Genomic DNA, 21,574 nt, shown 5'->3' with positions numbered 1-21,574 from the left:
AAAGATTAAATTATGTTTAGTAGGCTATAGCAAAAATAAATTACTAAAAACAGTTAATAAATTTCAAGTGGAATTGTACAAAGAAGGAATCTAACCTCAGTTAACTTAATTAATCAGAAAACCAAAACATCACAGATGTCTTCAGTTCTCTTGCATTCATTCAAAATTATAGTATATTCTTTGGTTGGTTCAACATTAGTTGTATGAGTATTTTTATGGAGGCATTCATCATCACAGACCATCTTGTATATACTTTAGTATTGTTCAAGTCAGTAATATATCTTCATTTTGGACAAAAAGAGTACTCTTTTGTAATGAAAATATTCAGTAATCATTGGAAACAAATACTCTTTAACACTTACCTGTATTTTAATGGGCCAGGAAAAGTTGCTGACATATACATAGAATGTAATGTTAGGATTGCTTCTGAAGTTAAATTTTTCATAGGAAAAACTATCTCTGTATTCCTTTATATTAGTCTTGGAAACTATAGGAGTCTCTTCCCCAGATATTGTTCCAGCTAAAACATAAATAACAAATTTATATAAGTCATATTAGGAAACAGGAATCTTTATTAATTTATATATATAATACATTTAATTTTATAATTACTCTTATAAAAAGACTATCAATATACATTCATACTTTTAATTTTGAATGACAAAGTAGAAAAGTCTAAAATAAATTTAATGGGAAAAGATTTAGTATCAATATTACTTTTGCTCTATATGTGTAATATGAATTGTGATGCATTCTACTGTCATACATAACAGATTAGAATTTTTTAAAAATGGTCTCCACCTTAAAAAAAATTACTTTAAAAAATGGCACATACTGAGGGCAAGAGTTTAAAGCCAGCCTCAGCAACTTAGCAAGGATTGCTAAGCAACTCACTGAGATCCTGTCTCTAAATAAAATACAAAAAAGGACTGGGGATGTGGTTCAGTGGTTAAGTGCCCCTGAGTTCATAACATAAAAGAGGAAATAATGATCTGTAAATCTTTAAAAGATTTTACAACCTAACAATCTATAATCAATCAATCTTAAGGAAATAAAAAAATACTACCACTAATTAAATGCTATGTAGTAGACTGACATCAAAATTTTATATTATTTTCTAATAATAAATTGCATCCCATAAGTATAATCTTTATTTTTCAATTTGAAACCCGAACCTCAGAAAGATTAAAGCAGTAGCCCGAAATTTATTAGCTACTACCAGCAAATTCTTCTTTGGAATTTAGGCATATATGGCTCCAGAAACTGAGCTGCTTCTACTAACTACTACTTCACAGAGATTTCCAAACAAATTGGGCCATATTTTCACATGTCTCAATCCAATTAAAAAATGGGAAAAAAATCAATTTATTTGACTTACCACGAATTGAACATCACTAATTTAAATATATTGGGAGAAGGCCATAATTTAAAACATGAGCTAAATGCTCAATTAGTTAATGGTCACTCAATAAGTATTCACTGAAGTTAACCAAATGTAACAAAGTGTTTCAACCAATCTTAGCAAGAGTTCCACCTTAATAAATATTAGAAGTAATTAGAATTAGTATTCTAAGTAAATGAATTAATTTTCAATTTAGTATTCCAAAATCACCTTAAAATGTGTATTCTTGGATTTTTAAAATGTATATTCTTGGATTCATCTCCCACATTAGTGAAAAATGAGCATAAAATTTCATAATTTAATATAGAAGTTTAAACTTTTTCATAGTTAACACTTTTCAAAAGTCAGAATTTTCAACTGAAAGCCTTACTATGGAAGACATTTTGTGCAGTCTTTTCTTGATTTCCTCTTAGCGCTAAAGCTGACAAGGAGTATATTTCTAAGCTTGAAAACAGTAGATTAGTTACTATTCTTATCAGCATTCATAGAAGAATTTCATTGTTTTATGTAAATATTAAGGTTAATAACTAAACTTATAGTTTCAATTGTGAACTGAATAACTGAAATCTCAATCTCTTCAGTCATTAATCTATATTAATTAAAATCACAGCATTTTATAACATTGCCATTTAAAAATAATTAAGAACTGTATATTTTTAGCAATCTAATTTTAATTGACTAAGAGTAAAAGGTAACAAAGTAAGTTTGATTCATGTTGCTATTTATTATATTTATCAATATTCACACAATGAGTATAGTATATAATTTTTATTTGATTTAGCTAAGTGAACAGAACTTCAATATAGAAGCTTATCTGAAAGAGAAATAACACAAAAATTTTTTTACCTGTTGAGCCAACGGACCATGTAATATTGAGATTAAAGTTGTTTGATGCATTAATTGAAATATCCAAATTTTTGTTTGACTACCAAGAAAGAAAATATAAAAGTCAAAACATTTAAAGCATAGCAAGATACATATGATTTAGTCTACTAATTTATATTTGTCTATAAATTTTTCTATATTTCTAAATTTTTCTATATTTTTCAAACCATATATTATGTAAATATTCAACTGAATAGGTATAGATGTCATTCATGATTTTTAAATGAAAAAAAGTCTTTAAAAAAAATTCAGAGTAAGATTTAAAGCTCTTCGTTTATCCTCTCTACTATGAATTGGACTTTTGAATAAAATGGAGATATAATGACCTCTTTCAAGAAGGGAGCATGAAAAAAAAAAGCAAGGCTCCAGCCATCATGAAGATAGGTAGGTGTCATCAATAATATTAGATATGGGGAAACAGAATGCCTTCATTTTCTTTCTCTTTTTCTTCGTCTTCAGCCAGAGAACCAGGGGATTAAGAAGGAGAAGGGGTAGAATTTTTTAAACTATCAATGATATGACTAAAAAATAATCGCTATTTTTATAAAAAGCAACACATGTTAGAAATAATGTGTCCCTAGGAAGTGTAAATCCTTTTTTCTCTTGAAGTCCTCTTCGTAATTGTTTGTACATTATCATGGGCAAAATTAAATATGAAAATAACTTGTTGTAAAGGTTATACAAGATTTCCAATTGATAAAAAAACTGCAAACCTCTTGTATTTTCAATTCGTCCTCTATAAACTCCAAGTTTAGGTATTTTTGAAATAGGTATTACAGACCATGTAATATTGAGATTAAAGTTGTTTGATGCATTAATATATGCCATAACTGAAACCCTATAAAAACCACTTAGGGTTCTTTTTTTCAATGCTGTTCCAAAAGATATAATTCTATGGTTATCCCAGAAAATTATTAAATCCATCATTAAGAATGTGAGTGAGTTCAATAATGTGATTCAAAAACCTACTTAAAAAACTGCTCAGATGAAAGACTGACTAGAAGTGGTCAACAGTGGGTTGAAATTAAGTCTGTTGTTAAAATACAAGAAAATGTATAAAATAACCAAGACATCTGCTATTTGTTACTATTTTCTTATAGGATAAGTAGGAAACCTTGATCTATAACCCAATATTAATATTAGAGATTATTCCCAGGTGAATATATCCTTAATTAAAGATGACTAACACAAAATGATGTCACAAGCATTCTTGTGACACTTCTCATGATAGTTTAGCATCAGAACATGTGTCTGGGATCTTGGATTCAATTGGCAAGATATCAAACAGTAAAAGTGAAAGCTTGGGGCTGGGGTTGTGGCTCAGCGCTACAGTGCTCACCTAGCACATTCTAGGTCCTGGGTTCTATTCTCTTTACCACATAAAAATAAATAAATAAAGGTACTGTGTCCAACTACAACTAAATATTATATATATACATATATATATATATATACACACACACAAACACACATATAAACATACATGCGTGTATGTGTGTGTGTGTGTGTGTGTGTGTGTGTTATATACACACACATATATATTTTTTAAGTGAAAGCTGGGACATCTGAAAGCACTAGGGATGGTAAAGGAACACACTGAAACTGTAGCAATCTGATCATGCATGGATAACATCATGGGTGATATTGGGAGGAATATTACTATTGAGTCATATATCTCACTGGATTTAAATTTCTTAGATACTCAAAACGCCCCACATATTTGCAATTACTATTAACAATCAAGAAATGGTAAAGAATGAAACTCTGAATCTGTTATAGCATGCTTGAATCCTAAAAACATTACATTAAATAAAATAAGCCAGATACAAAGGGTCAAATACAGCATGATTATCTCATTATGAGATACCTAGGACAAGAAAAGTCAGAGACAGAAAGTACAATAAGGGTACTAGGAGCTGGGGGAGGGAGAATGCAGAATTATTTCACAATAGACACAGACTTTGTATTAGAGACAAATGAGAAGATTCTATAAATGGATAGTGGCAATGAATGTACATTATAACTATATTTCTTTCTTTTTTAGTCATTGATGGACCTTTATTTATTTTATTTTATATGCAGTGCTGAGAATCAAACCCAGTGCCTCACATATGCTAGCCAAGTGCTCTACCAGTGAGCCACAACCCCAGCCCCATTATGATTATATATATACGTATAATTTTTTTAATATTTTCTTTTTTAGTTGTAGTTGGACACAATACCTTTATTTTATTTATTTTTATGTGGTGCTGAGGATCGAATCCAGGGCCTCAAATGTGCTAGATGAGCCCTCTACCACTGAGCCACATCCCTGGACCTATAATTATATTTAATGCTACAAAACTGCATACCTACAAAGTGAGTGGTTAAAATGGTAAATTAATTTATATATTTACCACAATAAAAAGCAGCCAATGGATTAAAATGGACTTCTAAATACCTACACATTGATAATATACTTGCTGACATTATTAACGTATTTTTATAGAAACACATAGTGCAGACAGGATTGTATTTGAAATAAAATATCTTTAAAATATCTATAAAAACCATTTAAACGTCAAAACCTTAAATATATTTCCAAGAATTCCTTAAACCTAGGGAACAGCTAGGTGTGGTGGCTCACACTTGTAATCTCAGCAACTCAGGAGTGTGAGACCAGAAGATCACCAAGTTCAAGGCCAGCCTCAGGAACTTGGTAAGACCCTAAGCAACTTAGTGAGACCCTGTCTCAAAATAAAAATAAAATGGCCTGGGATATAGCTCAGTGGTAAAGTTCCTCTAGGTTTAATCACTAGTACCAAAAAACAACAACAAAACCCTAGGGAATAAGGAGTAACAGAGAATAAAACTTTTATTATGGGAAGGCAAGATCCTATTTAACTAGAAAAGAAAACTTTAAGAAATTATATAATTTATCAGTAATTCTAATGACATTTTTTACTGTTTTCATTTCAAATTTATTGTTAGCTGGGTCTATTACATGAATAAGATATTTTTAAACTACATATGTATTTGCTTACATGTATGATTCAAAGACATAACCTCTAAAATATCATGATAAAAAACTATATATATATATATATATATATATATATAGTTTTGATATTGGTGTTTGCCCAGTGCCTAGAGAAAAATACGTATTTGCCTTATTAAAGGCACTAATCTGAAGGAGGACTTAAGTACTTACTAAAAAAAAAGTTATACAGCACAGGTTCATCTTTATGCATGTTTTAAAGATGGTTTGGTCATTTGTTAGAGTACATTCTTTGCTATTATAAACATCTGACACACCACTTTATTAAGCTTATTTTGGCTCATATTTTTGAGTTTCCATTTGGTCCAACCACTTTGGGACAGTGGTAAGGCAGACAGGTTTTAAAGAAAAGGAGCTCAAAATTTTCAGAATATATTTAGATGTTTCACCTCTTGAATACTAATACATAATATGGATTAATATATAAATAAAAATGTATATGTATAATGTACTCATTTTTAAGTTAGTTATTTTTGGTTCCAAAAATAAAAATTCCACAGAAATAAGCATTATGGTTGATATTTCTATTCCTTAGGCTTTTTAACTTATAAAATCTCAAATGGATATTAATATATGTGTTGTTTCATGACAAACTTAAACCCTTTCCTTAAACTGGTATGTTTATATTAAAATTTATAATTAAATTTTCATACATTTAAACTTCCTAAGGTTGTGAATTATATCACTGACGAAGTGAGCACTGTACAGCTCAGCAAAACCAGTGGATTTAGAAAAATGACAATGAAAATCTACTACTATGGAAGGGTGTAAGGGAAAAAATATGTTTTAAAAGCATGCTTTGATTTGTAGCTTTCAAACTTGTAGTCTCTTTCAAAAGAGACTACTCTGATTTTGACTGCATATTTATGATCATAAATTGTTATAAAAGTAAACATACAAATAATACATAACTTAAAAATAGGAACATTTGCAATAATATGAAATACAAATTTTCTGAATTAAAAAGACACTTAAATTGTATGAAAAGAAAAAATCCATAGGATTAGTTTTTTCTATAATATCCCTAAAATTTGACACTTTTGAGAATGAGGAAAGTCACAATTAAAAACAGAAAAGTTGTATCACTTGATCCCAGTATAATTATATTATAAAGACACCATTTCCTCACCTGTTCTGGGTTTGCTATGAAGTTTATGGCGGTATGGTGGCGATCATCTTCCTGTAACAAGCTGAAGGTGAACTGATAATCAATCAAAAGGCTGTCTGCAGGGGAAAAAAATAGAGTATTCATATGCACTTTTAAAAAACTGTAAAACTAAAGTTAATGGAAAATATATTATACACTATATTTAAAAATTATCCTCATTAAATACTAGTAGCCTATTGAAGACTAGCAAAATAATTATTACCTTTAACAATTTTAAAATGATTATCGATGAACACATAAGATTAAAGAAATTCACAGAAAAGACATTTTTAAATCTTTATCTCTAGCAATAAACATCAAAACATACAGTTCATCCTAATTCCTCAAAAATCTATTTGTACAATTAATAAGGTTAAAGAAATTCACAGAAAAGACATTTTTAAATCTTTAGCAATAAACATCAAAACATACAGTTCATCCTAATTCCTCAAAAATCTATTTGTACAATTAATGTTTATAATTATAAAAAACAGAACAACCATAATAATGATATTTTTTAATTCTTTTTTTGTGATTACAAAAGTACTTTGCAAATACCAGACATTCTAGAAACTGTATAAAAGTAAGAAAATAAAATAAAATCCATCCATAATCTTATACTAAAGAGAAATAAAATTAACCTTTGGTGCATTTTATTTCAGCTAAAATTCTATAGACATAAAGATAGAACTTTTGTTATCCTACTTTCCTAAAATTTTAATTCATTGAAAACATGAACTCTAATAATTATATTTCATTATATACACTAATTCATTTACTTGTTCATCTTGTGATAATTATTAGCTTTAACAATTTTAAAATGATTATGTGATGAGCACTAAGATCAAAGCAATTCACAGCAAAGACATTTTTTAATTTTGTCCATACATCATGCTAAAACCAAGATGAAGAATTGAAATGTTATAGGATCTGCAAAATTTCATGTGCCACACAAAGTGGAGTCCTACTCATAATGTCAAACTGCCAGCATTGTAATAAGTGCTTTAAATTATTTTAAGTAATGTTTCCTCGAACTCCAGTCATTGTCTAATCAAATTCTTGACCACATATTCAAGTGTGATTTTGAGGCCTGGACAAAAGGACAGTCAGTGTAGATAATAAATGACTGAGTCAGGAAGATGCAGGCTGACTTGAAGAAAATAAAATGCTAGTACCTCCAGAGTACATCACCTTCCTCCAACCTATTGCCAAGGTTACCTGTTCATCATAACCAGGAGTTATTAATATGTATCCCTGGGTGGCTTCATTCCTACCCTTGGATCATTTCACCTTTAGTCGTGTAGGCAGGATGAGAGGAGGGGGCATGAGAAAGTAAAATCTAAAATCTATAAAAGGGGCAGGACAACACTCTCACTTCCTTGGGCACCAGCTTTGGAACCCCTCCTCTGTAGAGAACTCTGTGTTTCTCTGTCTGTTTCACTCTCTCTCTCCAGAGGACTGCCTCCCACCCCCCACCAGCCCTCTGTTCTATCCCTTAAATAAAACCTTTTGCTCTTGCTCCAGTGTTTCTCGGGTGTTGAATCTTCAGCACCAGGGGATTTGGGACCCGGATCTTGATTTATTTTCAACACTGGTATCATCTCTGGTTTCAAATGGGTGCTCATCCAGGATCATGACACCAAGGTAAGCTCCTTTGCATTCACCCCACATTTTTCTGAGTTGTGTCTTTCTGTCTCTTTCTTTCTTTCTGGAGGACAGTAATATGCACTGCTTGGCTAATTAAATGCAGTTAGTACAAGCCTCAATTCTTCAAGACTCAGTTACAGGTATCATGGCATAGGTGGCTTCTAAATCACCTATCCTGTAATTCAGGCATGTTGGATTTTGCCAAATGTTTCTCACTATCTTATCCAGGCTCAGAGTGCGTTTGGCCTGAGAATACAGTGTCTCTAATCCTAATGTGCCTTTGGATGCATGGAGATGGACAAAGGTTTGGGACAACTGTAAGGATCTGGCTGAGATCACTCCCTGGTGAACCTCAAAGATTTCTCCCCCAACTCCCTCTCTCTGCTATCTGTGGTGACTAAAGCAGCACTGATTAAAAGCCCCCAAACACATGTACCTCCAGATGAGCCATACTGTACTCCCCCACAATCACTCCTCCCCAAGCACCCCTCTCCTCTCACTGATCAGACTCTAGCTGCTCAGACTCTAGGGTTGTGATAGGGACATGAATTGGTTCATAAGGAAATGCCTGCATTCACTTTGTTCGAATATTAAGCCTTTACAAGCCTGTGGGATTCCCATTGTTGTTTCTGTGCTCCTGTGTGCTCTAGGAGCATCTTTGGCTGCAAAAAGGAGACATATTCAATTCACCCCTTAAGTAAACTCCTCTAGGAAAAGAGTATTAAGCATCTAACGACCACTAGATGTTTTCCATACCCTCTGGGATTCTTTTATCCCACAGGGCAGAAAAATGCACCCCATTATTGGCTTTTTTCCCATGGGTTATTACATTGGAAGTTTATAGTGGCAGGAGAATTCAGTCATGCCTTTGAGTCTGAATTTCCCAGGGTCTTTGGCATAGGGCAAATGAAGCCCTTGATATTCTGCCAAGGAGCCAGCAATAGAGTTAGCAGAACCAGGTGGTGAAAGACAGGTTTGCTGGACTGTCAGAAGCTCATAGGGAGATGTCCCTAGTGAAATGGGCAGTTTTCTCTGGCATGGTCACCTGAGTTCTGTTTTCTCATACTCAGATGGGAGTTTCATTCTCAGCCGTTATGCCAGGTTCACCAATAGCCTGCATAGTAAAAAAAATGGGATTTTTACTTTGTTCAGAGGGGAACCTTGTCCTCAAAAAGGAGAGGTGGAAACTGCTAGCCAATACAGGCTCTCGGAGCTAGATGCACAAATAGTGTCTCATTTTCTTCTGCTGCCAGGCCAGTGAAATGACATAATCACAGTTGGAAAAAGGATATCTCATAATTTTGTGCATCCAACCTAGCCTGATTACAAACTGGAGGGATGAAAACAAGTCTCTAGAGGATAAAATATAGGACCAAACCTTAAGAGATTGATTTTACAAAAGAAAAAAAATGGTTAAAATGCCCTATGCATAAAGTTTTGCCTCTCAAGCTTAAAAGAACAGCTTCCCTTACCTTCTTAGCTTCTGCCAGATCTCTATCATCAACAAGGTTTACATTTGAAATGTAAATTACAGAGCATACAGAGCTTTCAAGACTTTCAGGGCTTGCAGAAAACTGGCTTGAGACCAAAGCAAGGTCTTGCACTCTACCACCCTGCTTTCTTAATAAGTTCCTCCCTATAAACACTGCAGCACAGGGAGGAAAAATGGAATGACCTCATGTATACAAGTCTTTTGATAATCCTTACCTGAGGACTTCAGGACCCTCACATTCTTTGAATAGCTGAACTGACTCTAATCTGAGCCAAAAAAGTAAACTCTGATCTGATAAAGATGTACTATATGCTCCTTTATTAATTACAGCCATGTCATTTTCTTAGAACATCTTTTTTTTAAATTCTATATTTTTGAGATCATGGTTTTATGGTGAATTCATACTTGATCCTGCACACCACAGTTAATATATTTTTATTAGTCTTATTTTATCTAACTAGAGGATTTTATACTCTGTTTTTGTCCAGAGGCCAATTTTAAGGGTTAGCTCTCAAACACATTAGAAAATACTACAGGGACACAGCCACATCAATGTTTATAGCAGCAGCACAATTCACAATAGCTAAACTGTGGAGCCAACCTAGATGCCCCTCAATGGATGAATGGATAAAAAAATGTGGCATATATATACACAATGGAATTTTACTCAGCAATGAAAGAAAATAAAATCATGGCATTCACAGGTAAATGTGAAAGTTCTAATAAGCATTATTTTAATTTCTAACAAGTTATCTAATAGAGGCCTTTTAAAAATATTTTTTAGTTGTAGATAGAAACAATATTTTTATTTTATTTATTTTTATATGGTGCTAAGGATCGAACCCAGTACCTCACACATGTGAGGCAGGAGCTCCACCACTGAGCTACAGCCCCAGCTTCTAATAGAACCTTTAATGAACATCTGTAGCATTGCTTCCTACCTGTGGAGATCTACCTATAAAAAGCTACAATATCTTTTTCCCTCTCTGTTTTATGTATGTGTGGACAGCTGTGTATTGTACTACTGTATCTACATATGTGTTTGTGTTCATATATCATTTACATAGTATCAAAATCGGTGTACAAACACTCATAAATCAAATTTTTTTTTAAAAATGGATCCAAATATTTTTTAGTTCATGTGAATTAAAAAGGGTTCAATTTAAATTAGGTAAACATGAGAGTAAACATGTGAGTTCTTCTAGGTAGTCATAAAATTAACAGCATATTGGTTTCTACAAAATTTATACAATGCAATATCTATTGCTTCTAGGATTTGTCTTCAACAAGGAAGAGATGGCTAGTACTGTGAACTACAGTTGCCTAATATCTTCTGGGTTTTTACAGTTAAAATGAGTAAATTAGATTTAACAACAAGAAGATTTATCATAAATGTGTTTGTTAAAGGAGACATCTAATTAATTTGCAAAGTAAAAGTGCTAAAACATCAACTGCTAAATACAAAATCAAGTACTCTTGACTTCTTAAATTCCACAGGTAATATATTTAAACATTATGTGTGTTTTCTCTATGAGCACAACTTTATAGCCCAGAAAGTTACACAAAGAGGGGTATCATAGTTGTGCCCATAGTTTTCATAAATGGGTAAATGAAAAAAAATGTTGATTTTGCTTTGTTTCTATGTCATCTCTAAAAAACAAGGTTATTAAGAGTTAAGATTCGATTAGGTGTAATTACATACAAAGAGTACAAAATGTTTCAGTTGAGTTTCAATTAAAGTACTATGAAAACAAAGTTTTTCTTTATATTAAAGTGGAATAAAGTGTCTAAATTCAGAAATTTCATAAAGATTGTTACAAAATATGAATTTAAAAAGGGGTCAATGATAAACCCAGCCTAATTCCCTCTTAAGATTGGGAGCCATCTCACCACAAAGGCATTAAAAGCTAATTTCAGCTTTACTATAAATTAATGTGATTTCTAAACCTGCTTGGAATGCCTGCCTGTGCCTTGAACTCACCCATGCCCGGCTTTCCCTGACCAGATAACAATCCTCTCTGAAACTTTAGTGGCCCTCATTTCCCTGGCCAGATAAGGACCCCTCTGAAACTCTAACGGTAGCTCCATGCTGAGATCTACTACCTGCCTTTGTTTTATGCTTGTCAAAATTTTGTTATCTGTAAGTTCTCAAGACACGCCCCTTTGTGTAACTTTCTGGGCTATAAAGTTGTGCTCATAGAGAGCTGTGGGGCTGGCTTCTGTTCCCGGGGTTTTGGGAAGAGGCAGCCCAGTCTGTCGAAATTATAAGCTTGCTTTAATTTGATTTCAGTTGGAGTTGGTGGTCTTTTCTTTGTGTCATGGTCTAACAGTCAAAAACTAGGAAACACACATAAGAAGGTTCCAGGCATGTACATATATCTTAATATGGAAAGCAGAAGGAAAGAGAAATGTTTCTGGATGAAGAAGTTTTGTGTAGTAAAGTAAAAAGCTGTAGAATGTCTACATTATAGGATGTTTGTGGAGGTCACATTTCAAAAAGCTTGTGTGTAACTAAATTAGGTTATATATAATTAGCACAATCAGTTAAGGTTATTTAAGGCTTTTTCCTAAGGTGAAATATTAATGTACTGATATAAACCAAAGTTTAATCTTCTATGGGTTGAAGAAACAAGGATTTCTTAAAACATTAATATGCTCTTATCTATCAAGATAATTTCTTATCTGTTAAGTTTTATGCTTTAGAGCAACTGGTCTTAAAAGAATTAGGGTTTGCACAAATCTGGTTAAACAACAACTGTTATTACACTAGATTATTACACTATATTACAGAGTCTGAATTTTTCATTAAAAGCTAAACTTGGTTAATATAAGAACTCAGTGTAATCATGGTACTGTTACTGGCTTCTTTGTATCTTAGATGTATTCATATCTTCCAAATATGCAAATATTTAAAGCATAAGGTTAAGAAGAACATTTTATCAAGCTGGTGTTCTTCAAACTAAGATTTAAAGTAAAGATTTGAGATTATAAAAATATTTTCTTGGTTTATAGATATTATAGATTTTTACTCTTCTTAATTCCATTGTATATTTTTCATATAAACTTCATTACCATTGTCTGTTAGTGCCTTGCAAAACTTTCAATAAATCAACCTAAGTTAATTTGAGATAAAAAACCATCACATAAAGAACAGACAAAATGTAAGGCTGACTTCCAGTACTAATACTGATCCCAATTAAATAGAAGGAGTAACTACTATTGAATTAAATAAAAGGGGTAAAGTAACTATAAAGTCATAGACATTAACAGTAAAACCTAGTACTCTTACTGGTGAAACTAACTGGCTGGATGTTTAAGACCAAAACTTGAAGACTAGTTAATAAAGTAAAAGGGCCAAAAAAGAAAATAGTCAATTTTTGGCTCTAGCCCTCTGAGGTCAGCTTGAACCTGGGGGAAAAGGGCTTTGCAACTCGGCCACATGAAACTACCGATCAGGGGCATCAATGAGACAGACCCCTAGAGAATAAAAAGCTAACCAGTGTACATGATGCAAAGAGGAGAGTCAATGGAGAAGGAAATGTCTCAAATGTCTCTAAAGGAAGCCATGTAGTCCAGGAGACTCTGACCCATCCTGACAAATGGCACTGGAGAAGCTAAGAGGTTTCTCTCAAGTTCCCAAGAGTGACCCCCTAAGTAAACTCAGCTGACTCTCAATGATAGGAACAAGGTCAATGTGACCAGTTTGTTCTTAAACACCAAGAAAAACAAGTTAATATCAAAACAGAGCCATACCTCAACATTTAAAAAAAAAAAAAGACTTCATTTAATGTAACTTAAGATGTACACTTGTGTTAGTCCCACCAACAGAAAGTAAGTCTGGAAGCTATACAAGAGGGATTCTTAGACAGGAGTGCCTGATAACCATCAAAACATACTATAACTCTCAGAAGTTTTTTTAGTCATTTTAAGGCTACAAATCTTCCTAACTTCCTACATAGGCAGCTTAGATCTGTTTGCTAGAATGATTATCTAGTCCTAAGTAACAGAAATAACAGGATATCTACTAAACACAGAGATTATGCCAATAAAAGATATTTTACAAAAATCAATGACATTAGATATCTTAACTACATCTTATAGGGGCATCTGTGACATTATAAAAACTAAGTCTTGATTTACATTCCTGATAACTCTGGCCATGTAACTAATATCCTTAAAGATTTGTAGTCCCAAATAGAGACCTCGTCCTCATTGGCCTTGACACTGGAACAACTTCTTAGTTCTTACACCTACTGATGAGAAATTACTGGTTTCTATCATCATAATGATATTCATTGACATATTCCAGAAGGTGCAACATTTATATTGTGTTAGTCGTATTCCAACACATATGTCTTTTTGTCTTTTTCATAGAAACACCCACCTCCCAGATGACTTTACAACTGGTTCTTTCCAAACCAGACTTTTACTACATGCCTCAACGGACCCAAATATTCCTAAAAGGAAACCTAAGCTGCTTGACCACATTGCCTCCTCTGAGCCTAAAACAGCCAAAGCAGTCATCATCTGTTTTCCCTTACAGCAGTTAAGGTCCCATTATCAGAGGGGGATTGACACCAGAGCCAAAAGGATAGTCAATGTATGTGAGGAATGAGTGGGTCAGGAAGATGGGATGCCTCCACAGTACTTCCCCCTCCTCCAACTTGATGCCAAGGTTATCTGCCTCTAGGGAACTGTTCCTCCCAACCAGGAATTATAAATGAGTACCCTCCTGCCTGTATCCCTGGGTGGCTTCATTGCTGCCCTTAGATTACTCCACCTTTAGGTCTGCAGGCAGGATGGGAGGATGGGCCATGAGAACAAAAGAAACCTAAAATCTATAAAAGGGGCAGGACACCCCTACTCCCTTGGGCATCACCTTTGGAACCCCTGCTTCACAGAGGAGTCCCTTCCCACCCCCATTTTATCCCTTAAATAAAACTTTAGGTATTCAATCTTCAACACCAGGGTAATAAGGACCACATCCTAATTTATTTTCAATATTAATATCATCTCTAGTCTCAATTTCACTTTTTGACCTTTCATATACACTCCTTTCATGTCATGCCCTCAATAAAAACTATGAATATAAAAGTAAATATGGGATTACTATAAGTGAATTACTAAAATTATTAAGGTATTATTCTCTATGTTACTTACTTATGTACATTTTCTTATATACTTTTTAAGATCAACCAGATATTATTTCTTCTATAATTTACTATAAGGTAACATTCTTTTTAAGAATTATTACCATCTTTATATCTGACATTCAGAGACATACATCCAATTTTCAAATGACTGACAAATAATTGCAAAGAAAAATTCAATGGACCAGTATTAGTGCAGGTCCTTGCTTAGCATCTGGACAGCTACCCTAAGTGACAGCTATCTTAAGTGACAGCTATCTTAAGTGACAGCTGCCATGTTTAAGAAAAAGTTCCTCTTTCCCACACAAGGACCTTTCTGAGAAAGGATCACCACTTCCTCATACTAACTCCACCTTTAACCACCTGCATTAGGACTCACCCAGCTCTAATCACTAAGCTGCCCCGTAAAAGATGTGAAACCCAAGCCTGTATTGCCCCTCTCCATCTATAGAAAGATTTGCCTGTAATTTTCATCTCTGACAAACTCTGGTGTGCATCTCTGCCTGGTCTCTCTCTTTCATTTCTCGTTGATCTGTCTCCCAGTTACTTACTTTCCCTGGAGATACAATAAGACACAAAAATTTCTGTCCTTACACAACTTAAATTCAGTTGAACAAACATCAGAAGTTAATAGTTTAAGTATATAGTACATAAGATAACTAAGTCTTTTGGAAAATAATAAATCAGGGAAAGAGAAACTACTGTCAGGATAGAAGTATACTTAAGATTTTTGAGAAAGAACATTTAAAGATAAAAGATTGTAAGAGAATAAGCCATGGAGTTTAATAAAGAAAATATATAACTGTTAGAACAAGTACAAAAAGCTCAAAGCAAGATCAAGTTTTATGGGGCTGGGGCTCAGTGGTAGAGCACTCACCTAGCATGTGTGAGGCACTGGGATCGGTACCACATAAAAATAAATGAAATAAACATATTGTGTCCAACTTCAACTAAATATATATATATAAAAAAAATCAAGTTTTAACTGTGATTCTCCTAGAGGCTGTGGCAATAATGGAAGCAAGAAGTAATGGTGGTGGTTAAGGTGGCCAGTAAAGAAGGTCATGGGAGGTATTCAGATATAGGAATGTATTTGGAAGGCTCAGCAGACAGGATTAGCTGAGGAAATGTAAGAAAGGCAAAGTTGGGCTTCCATTGTTGTTTTGACTTTTATTTCTTAAATAAATCAAGGAAAAACTCATCATTAACCAAGAAGAGGAAGAATAGGTTTTATTGTGGGGCTAACTGGATGAATAATTAGGAGCTTAGTTTTGAAGATATTAACTTTGATATACTTATTAAATATCCAATGATAGGCTGAGTCAAGGTCAGGTGCACAACTAGTAGATAATTTGTAGATCATCACCATTTAAATAAAATTTGAAGCCATTAAGGCAAGAGATCACCTTTGTAGATAGATAAGGAACAAAGGATGAGCTCTCAGGGATAACAGTGTTGAATAATTATATCAAAGAAGACTGAGAAGGGGCACCCCAGGAACTAATAAGAACTCCAGAATCAAGAGGAATTCAGAAGTAAATGACATGTTTTTTTTTGTTTGTTTGTTTTTTTGTTTTTTTAAAGAGAGAGTGAGAGAGGAGAGAGGAGAGAGAGAGAGAGAGAGAGAGAGAGAGAGAATTTTTTTTAATATTTATTTTTTAGTTATCGGCGGACACAACATCTTTGTTTGTATGTGGTGCTGAGAATCGAACCCGGGCCGCACGGATGCCAGGCGAGCGCACTACCAATTGAGCCACATCCCCAGCCCCAAAATGACATGTTTAACGGAAAGAATACTGACCACCTAAGTCAAATGCAGATGAGAGTGGTTGAGAAGTTAGGCTATAATCATAAGAAAAGACAATATATATTCAGAACAAAGGGAAAATGTTACAAAGAAGAGCAAGCATTTCAAAACTATTTTCAATAATTTACCTGCACATTTTTTAAAATTGGAACTAAATATTAAGCCATCAGAAGGGGATATTAACCCTTAGAGAGTAGAGACAGAAGTGGCTTAGGTCACTTGAGCAGCCTTGAGCAGAGGCTGCACTGCCCCAGACCTAGGAACATTCACCCTAGAACTCCAACCTATGCCATTAACATGTCCCATCGAAATTGTGGCCAGGTATTCAGGCATGATATCTCTCATTTCATTTATTCTTTTTAATTACAGTTGAAGGTACTAGACCAGTACAATAAAAACTGCATATGGTAATAATCAATCCTAATGTCATCAGGGTTAAAAATAAACTAAAGTCCTAGAACAAAATTAGTAGAACTATTATTCAATTCAAGTGATTACTAAGGACCATTTGGTGAATGTGAATTATTACAAACTGGGGTAAGCAAGCTTAGATTTCTACACAAAAGCTTTCCCTTTTAGAAGGGTAAGCTTCTGGAAGGATAGTCTTCCAGAAACCCAATACATAATTTTCTAATCAATTAAGGTATGACGTTTCTTCCCAGAATTTCAGAACGCATGCTGTTATATTTTAGAAGGATTATGAATGACTAATTACCTTTCTTTTAAAATATATAACCTAATGCTGAAAGATACTCTGAAATTCTCAACTAAGTAGAATACAGGACATAATACATTAAAGTATGTCTCAAGTTTATAAAAATAAATTATTTTAAAACAACTTTTAATGCTACATTAATGAACAATTCTGTTATGGCTTAAAGAAAAGAAGTCAGGATTAACTGTAAGTCAACTCAAATAACTTGTTGAACTATCAATGCATAAGTAGCAGTAGGAATAAGTATAATCAAGACAGATGAAAGAGCTCTATTGGTGGACTAGGAAAAAAAATAACATGATTTATGCTATCTGCAAATACAGTGGGAAAGGAAAAAATTATGAAAGAGGATAAATAGAAGAAGCAATATGGATGGACATTGAGGACACTGAGCTAAGCAAAATAAGCCAGACACAGAAAGACAAACACTGCATGACCCTGCTTTTACAAGGAATCTAAAATAATCACGTTCATAGATACAGAAACTAGAATGGTTGTTACCAGGGATTGGGGGTGGATAAGGAAACAGGGAGATTCTGGCCAAAGGGTACAAAGCTTCAGTTATACAAAATGATTACTCTCTGGAGATCTACTATACAGTATAGTACCACAGTTAACAACACTGTATTGTATACTCCAAATTTTTTTAAGAAAGCAGGTCCAGCAGTAAGTGCTAATAGAAAGTAGGCAAGCAAATAAATAAATAGATAGATAGATAAATGAGGCAGGAGGAAACTTATAGAGATGAATAGATATATTTATGGCCTTAATTCTTATGATGGTTTCATGGATATATGTTTACCTGCAAATTCACCAAGTTTTACACATTTACTGAGTACAGTCTTTCTATGTAGAGAATAACACAACGTTATATTATATAATCAATGTCATAGGGAAATGCAATCTTATATAAGACACAGGGACTTATATCTCACATCAAACATGAAAATCAATTTCAGTTAAAGACTTAAAAGTTAACTTTTATAGCTTTCAGAAAAAATGAGAGCATCTTTTATGACCTGAAGTTCTCTCCATACAATTCATTAATGATTAATAAAATATAAAAACTCTGCAAAAGTCATTTTGAATTAAGTTTAAAAACCAAGTCACAGATTTAGAGTATGTTTAATACATATAATAAATGAAGGGTTAGTATCTAGAATGTTTTAAACAAAAATTCCTACAAATCAATAAGAAAAATTTTCAGTATAAAAAAAAATCTAGCTACAATAAAAAAGCAAAGAATATGAATAACTATTCATCAATCACAAAAACAGAAAAAACACAAAGTGAAAACATATTCTATTAATATAAGAAGTGCCTATGGAAAGAGTACACACAGTGTGAATGGATGCAGAACAACACATCAGGCAAACACTCATGGAAAGGGTGTCATTATACTCATATCATTCAAAGTAGACTTCAAAATAGGAAATGCGTTATTAGAGCATTAGCATAATTCATCAACATAACAAATTGGTAATATTAATTTAAAAACAGCTATAAAATTTAAACACATAAAATCTTTAATAGTTTTTGTTTTACAATAGAGGTTTTATATTAAACCGAAAATGTAAACAAATTCCAATCCAGAAACAACCAAAATCACCCCTACCAAAAACAAAATCATAGAAATAAACTAAATGTGACCTTTATTAAGAAAACTATAAAGTCTACTTCAGGTCATAAAAGAAGATTTAACTATGAATGATGAATACATTGCTAAGAAACATTTAAATTCTAGGATATCTCTCTCTCTCTCTCTCTCTCTCTCTCTCTCTCTCTCTCTCTCTCCCCTACATATGCATATATACATTCTTCTCAGATTAATGTTTTAAATTAATAAAACTCCAATCAGTAATCCATTCAACAGAGAGCTGAAGAAAGTGCATGTTTTCCCATGGAGTTTGCATTCTATGTAGAAAGAGAAAGGTAGAAAAAACTTTAAAAATAAATAACACATTTTAAGTGAATGAAATATTATGAAGATACTTAGCAAGTAATTGTATGAAATAGGTTTTGCAAATTATTGCCCACAGGCCAAGTCTGGACCACAGCCTGTTTTCATAAGTAAAGCTGACTTGAATGGCCACACACAATCATTTGCATGTTGTCTATAGTTGTTTTTTGACTATATTTGAGAGTTGAGTAGGCCTAACAGAGATCATCTGGCATATCATGGCTAAAATATATATTGTTTGGCCCTTTATAGTTATGTAAATGTTATGAAGTGGGGGATGATTTAAATGAGGTACACAAAAGAAAATAATGTGAGGTGAAAAATCAGAAAAACACCAGTGGAAAAAGTTCCCAATAAAGGAATAGCAAGGTCAAATATGAGGTCAAGATTGCCCTGTTTGAGGAAAAAAAATTTTTTTAAATAAAAAAAATATATATATTTTTTCTCATCATTAATCAAAATACTTAATGATTTTAAGCATTGAAATTATTTATATAGAAATGTTTAAAATGATTTTTTTAATTGTAAGAGAAAAGGCCATACAGCAGGAAAGACAAAGTACTGGGATCTGAAGTGGAACAAAATATATTCCATGCATGTAAAATGAACCCCAAGATGGATGTAAAATGAACCCAAAGATGATGTATAACTACAATGCACTGATAAAAGCCTAAAAAGAGAAACTGTATATATAAGGAGGCTACCTCAGAAAGTACCAGTCATATAATAATTACTCAATAAATGAAAACTTTTTATCATTACAAAAACAAAACAAAGAAAGGAGGTATGAGTCAAATCATAGGGCTGGGGTTGTAGCTCAGTGGTAAAGCCCTTGCCTTGCAAGTATGAGAAATAAACTAAATGTGACCTTAAAGTGTGAGGAACTGGGTTCGATCTTCAGCCTCACATAAAAATAAATTAATTAACTAAAAAATTAATATTATAGAAAACCTTTGGATAGTCTTAAACTGGGATGAGAGGATCTAATTTAAAGTTTCTAAATGTCACTCTAATGGCAGAGTGGAGAATAATCTGTAAGGATTCAAAACTAAAAATGGGTAAACTACTCAGGAGGCTTCATAAAATGTCCAGACCAAAAGTGGGGGAGCTTCTGACAGGGTAAAAGGAGTAAGAAGGAGAAAAATCTATGCCTTTGACATGTATTTTAGGTAAAGCCAGTAAGATCACTAAAAGTCCATGGGTGAAAAGGAGGGAAGACATTAGGGAGAGCAACTAGAATCAAAGGAGACTCCTAGACTTTGGACACAGCAATTGAGACTTTTGGTACATTGGCTGAAATAGGAATATTTGCATGAAGAATTTGATTTTGGAAAGAGAAAAAGAACCAAGAGTTCTGTTTTAAATATGTTAAATATGACTTTCTAGTGGAATATCTAAATGGTGGTATTAAACAGGAAATCACAGAAAGAAGTTTATAGCTAAGAAAAGTGATCAATCCTAGAAGATTTGGAACATCAGCAATATAGATGGTATTTAAAAGCATAGGATTCGATGAGATTTTCAGGGACAGTTTAGAGAGAGAAAAGAAGGCTCAATAGAGTTTCTAATGTCACTCTAGTGGCAGACTGGAAAATAATCTGTAAGGATTCAAAACTAAACTAACCCTGAACACTATGGCATTTAAAGATCAGGGAAAAAGCAAACCAAAGTAGACTCAAAGGGGACAGTCAGTGACAGAGTAGGAAAAATTGGAAAGCATAATATGCAAGGAAAAAAAGTTTCAAAGGTTGTAAAGAAGCACAAATGATGCTTCACAAAAGCAATCTGTGTGGAGTCATTGGGAGTGAAGAGAAAAGGAGTGGCAAGATTTGTTGACATGTTTGAACAACTTTTTAAAGTTTTGTTCTGAAAAACAGAAATAGTGCAACAACTGGAGGGATACAAAAGAAATACAGAAATTTTGTCTTTAACTGGGAGATTGTAGAATATACATACATATGCTGAGTGAAATGATCCAGCAGAGTCAGAGCAACTGCTGATTAAAAAAAAAAAATGGGGAGGGGGGAGAGCAAAGACTCTTTAGAGTGAAAGGAATTTAGGATATAGAGAAAAAACAAATTGAGCACTGGCTTTTGTTAGAAACAAAGTCATTCTTTCCTTGATAAAGGAGTAAAGGCAGAGAAACAGGTACAGATGCAAGAAATCTTATGTATTGGGGTGGAAAGAAAGTAAGGACATTCCCAAATGTTTGGTTGTATTTTCTCAGTGAAATACTAGATAAAATCATCAGATGGTACAGATGAAGTTTTGAGACTAGAGAAAAAGTTTGAAAATAGTTGTTTGGAGATCATAGATGCTCCTCAACGTATGT

At 33.3% G+C, this 21,574-nt stretch overlaps 1 protein-coding gene across 1 annotated transcript in view; it reads right to left on the bottom strand.

Moving 5' to 3' along the window:
- Atrnl1 (attractin like 1) overlaps nucleotides 1–21,574 on the bottom strand; it is a 746,572-nt gene that overhangs the window by 459,404 nt on the left and 265,594 nt on the right. Inside the window, exons 22-24 of the mRNA XM_076834523.1 lie at nucleotides 6,454–6,548; nucleotides 2,249–2,327; nucleotides 363–520 (exon numbers count right to left, since the gene is read on the bottom strand). Coding sequence (XP_076690638.1) covers nucleotides 363–520; nucleotides 2,249–2,327; nucleotides 6,454–6,548 — 332 coding nt within the window. The remainder of the gene's footprint in view (nucleotides 1–362; nucleotides 521–2,248; nucleotides 2,328–6,453; nucleotides 6,549–21,574) is intronic.

This window comes from Callospermophilus lateralis, chromosome 15, assembly GCF_048772815.1.
Source record: "Callospermophilus lateralis isolate mCalLat2 chromosome 15, mCalLat2.hap1, whole genome shotgun sequence".
Taxonomy (NCBI): Eukaryota; Metazoa; Chordata; class Mammalia; order Rodentia; family Sciuridae; genus Callospermophilus; species Callospermophilus lateralis.
Note: the sequence above shows the minus strand (reverse complement) of the source record. Positions and strands in the feature narration are given on the sequence as shown.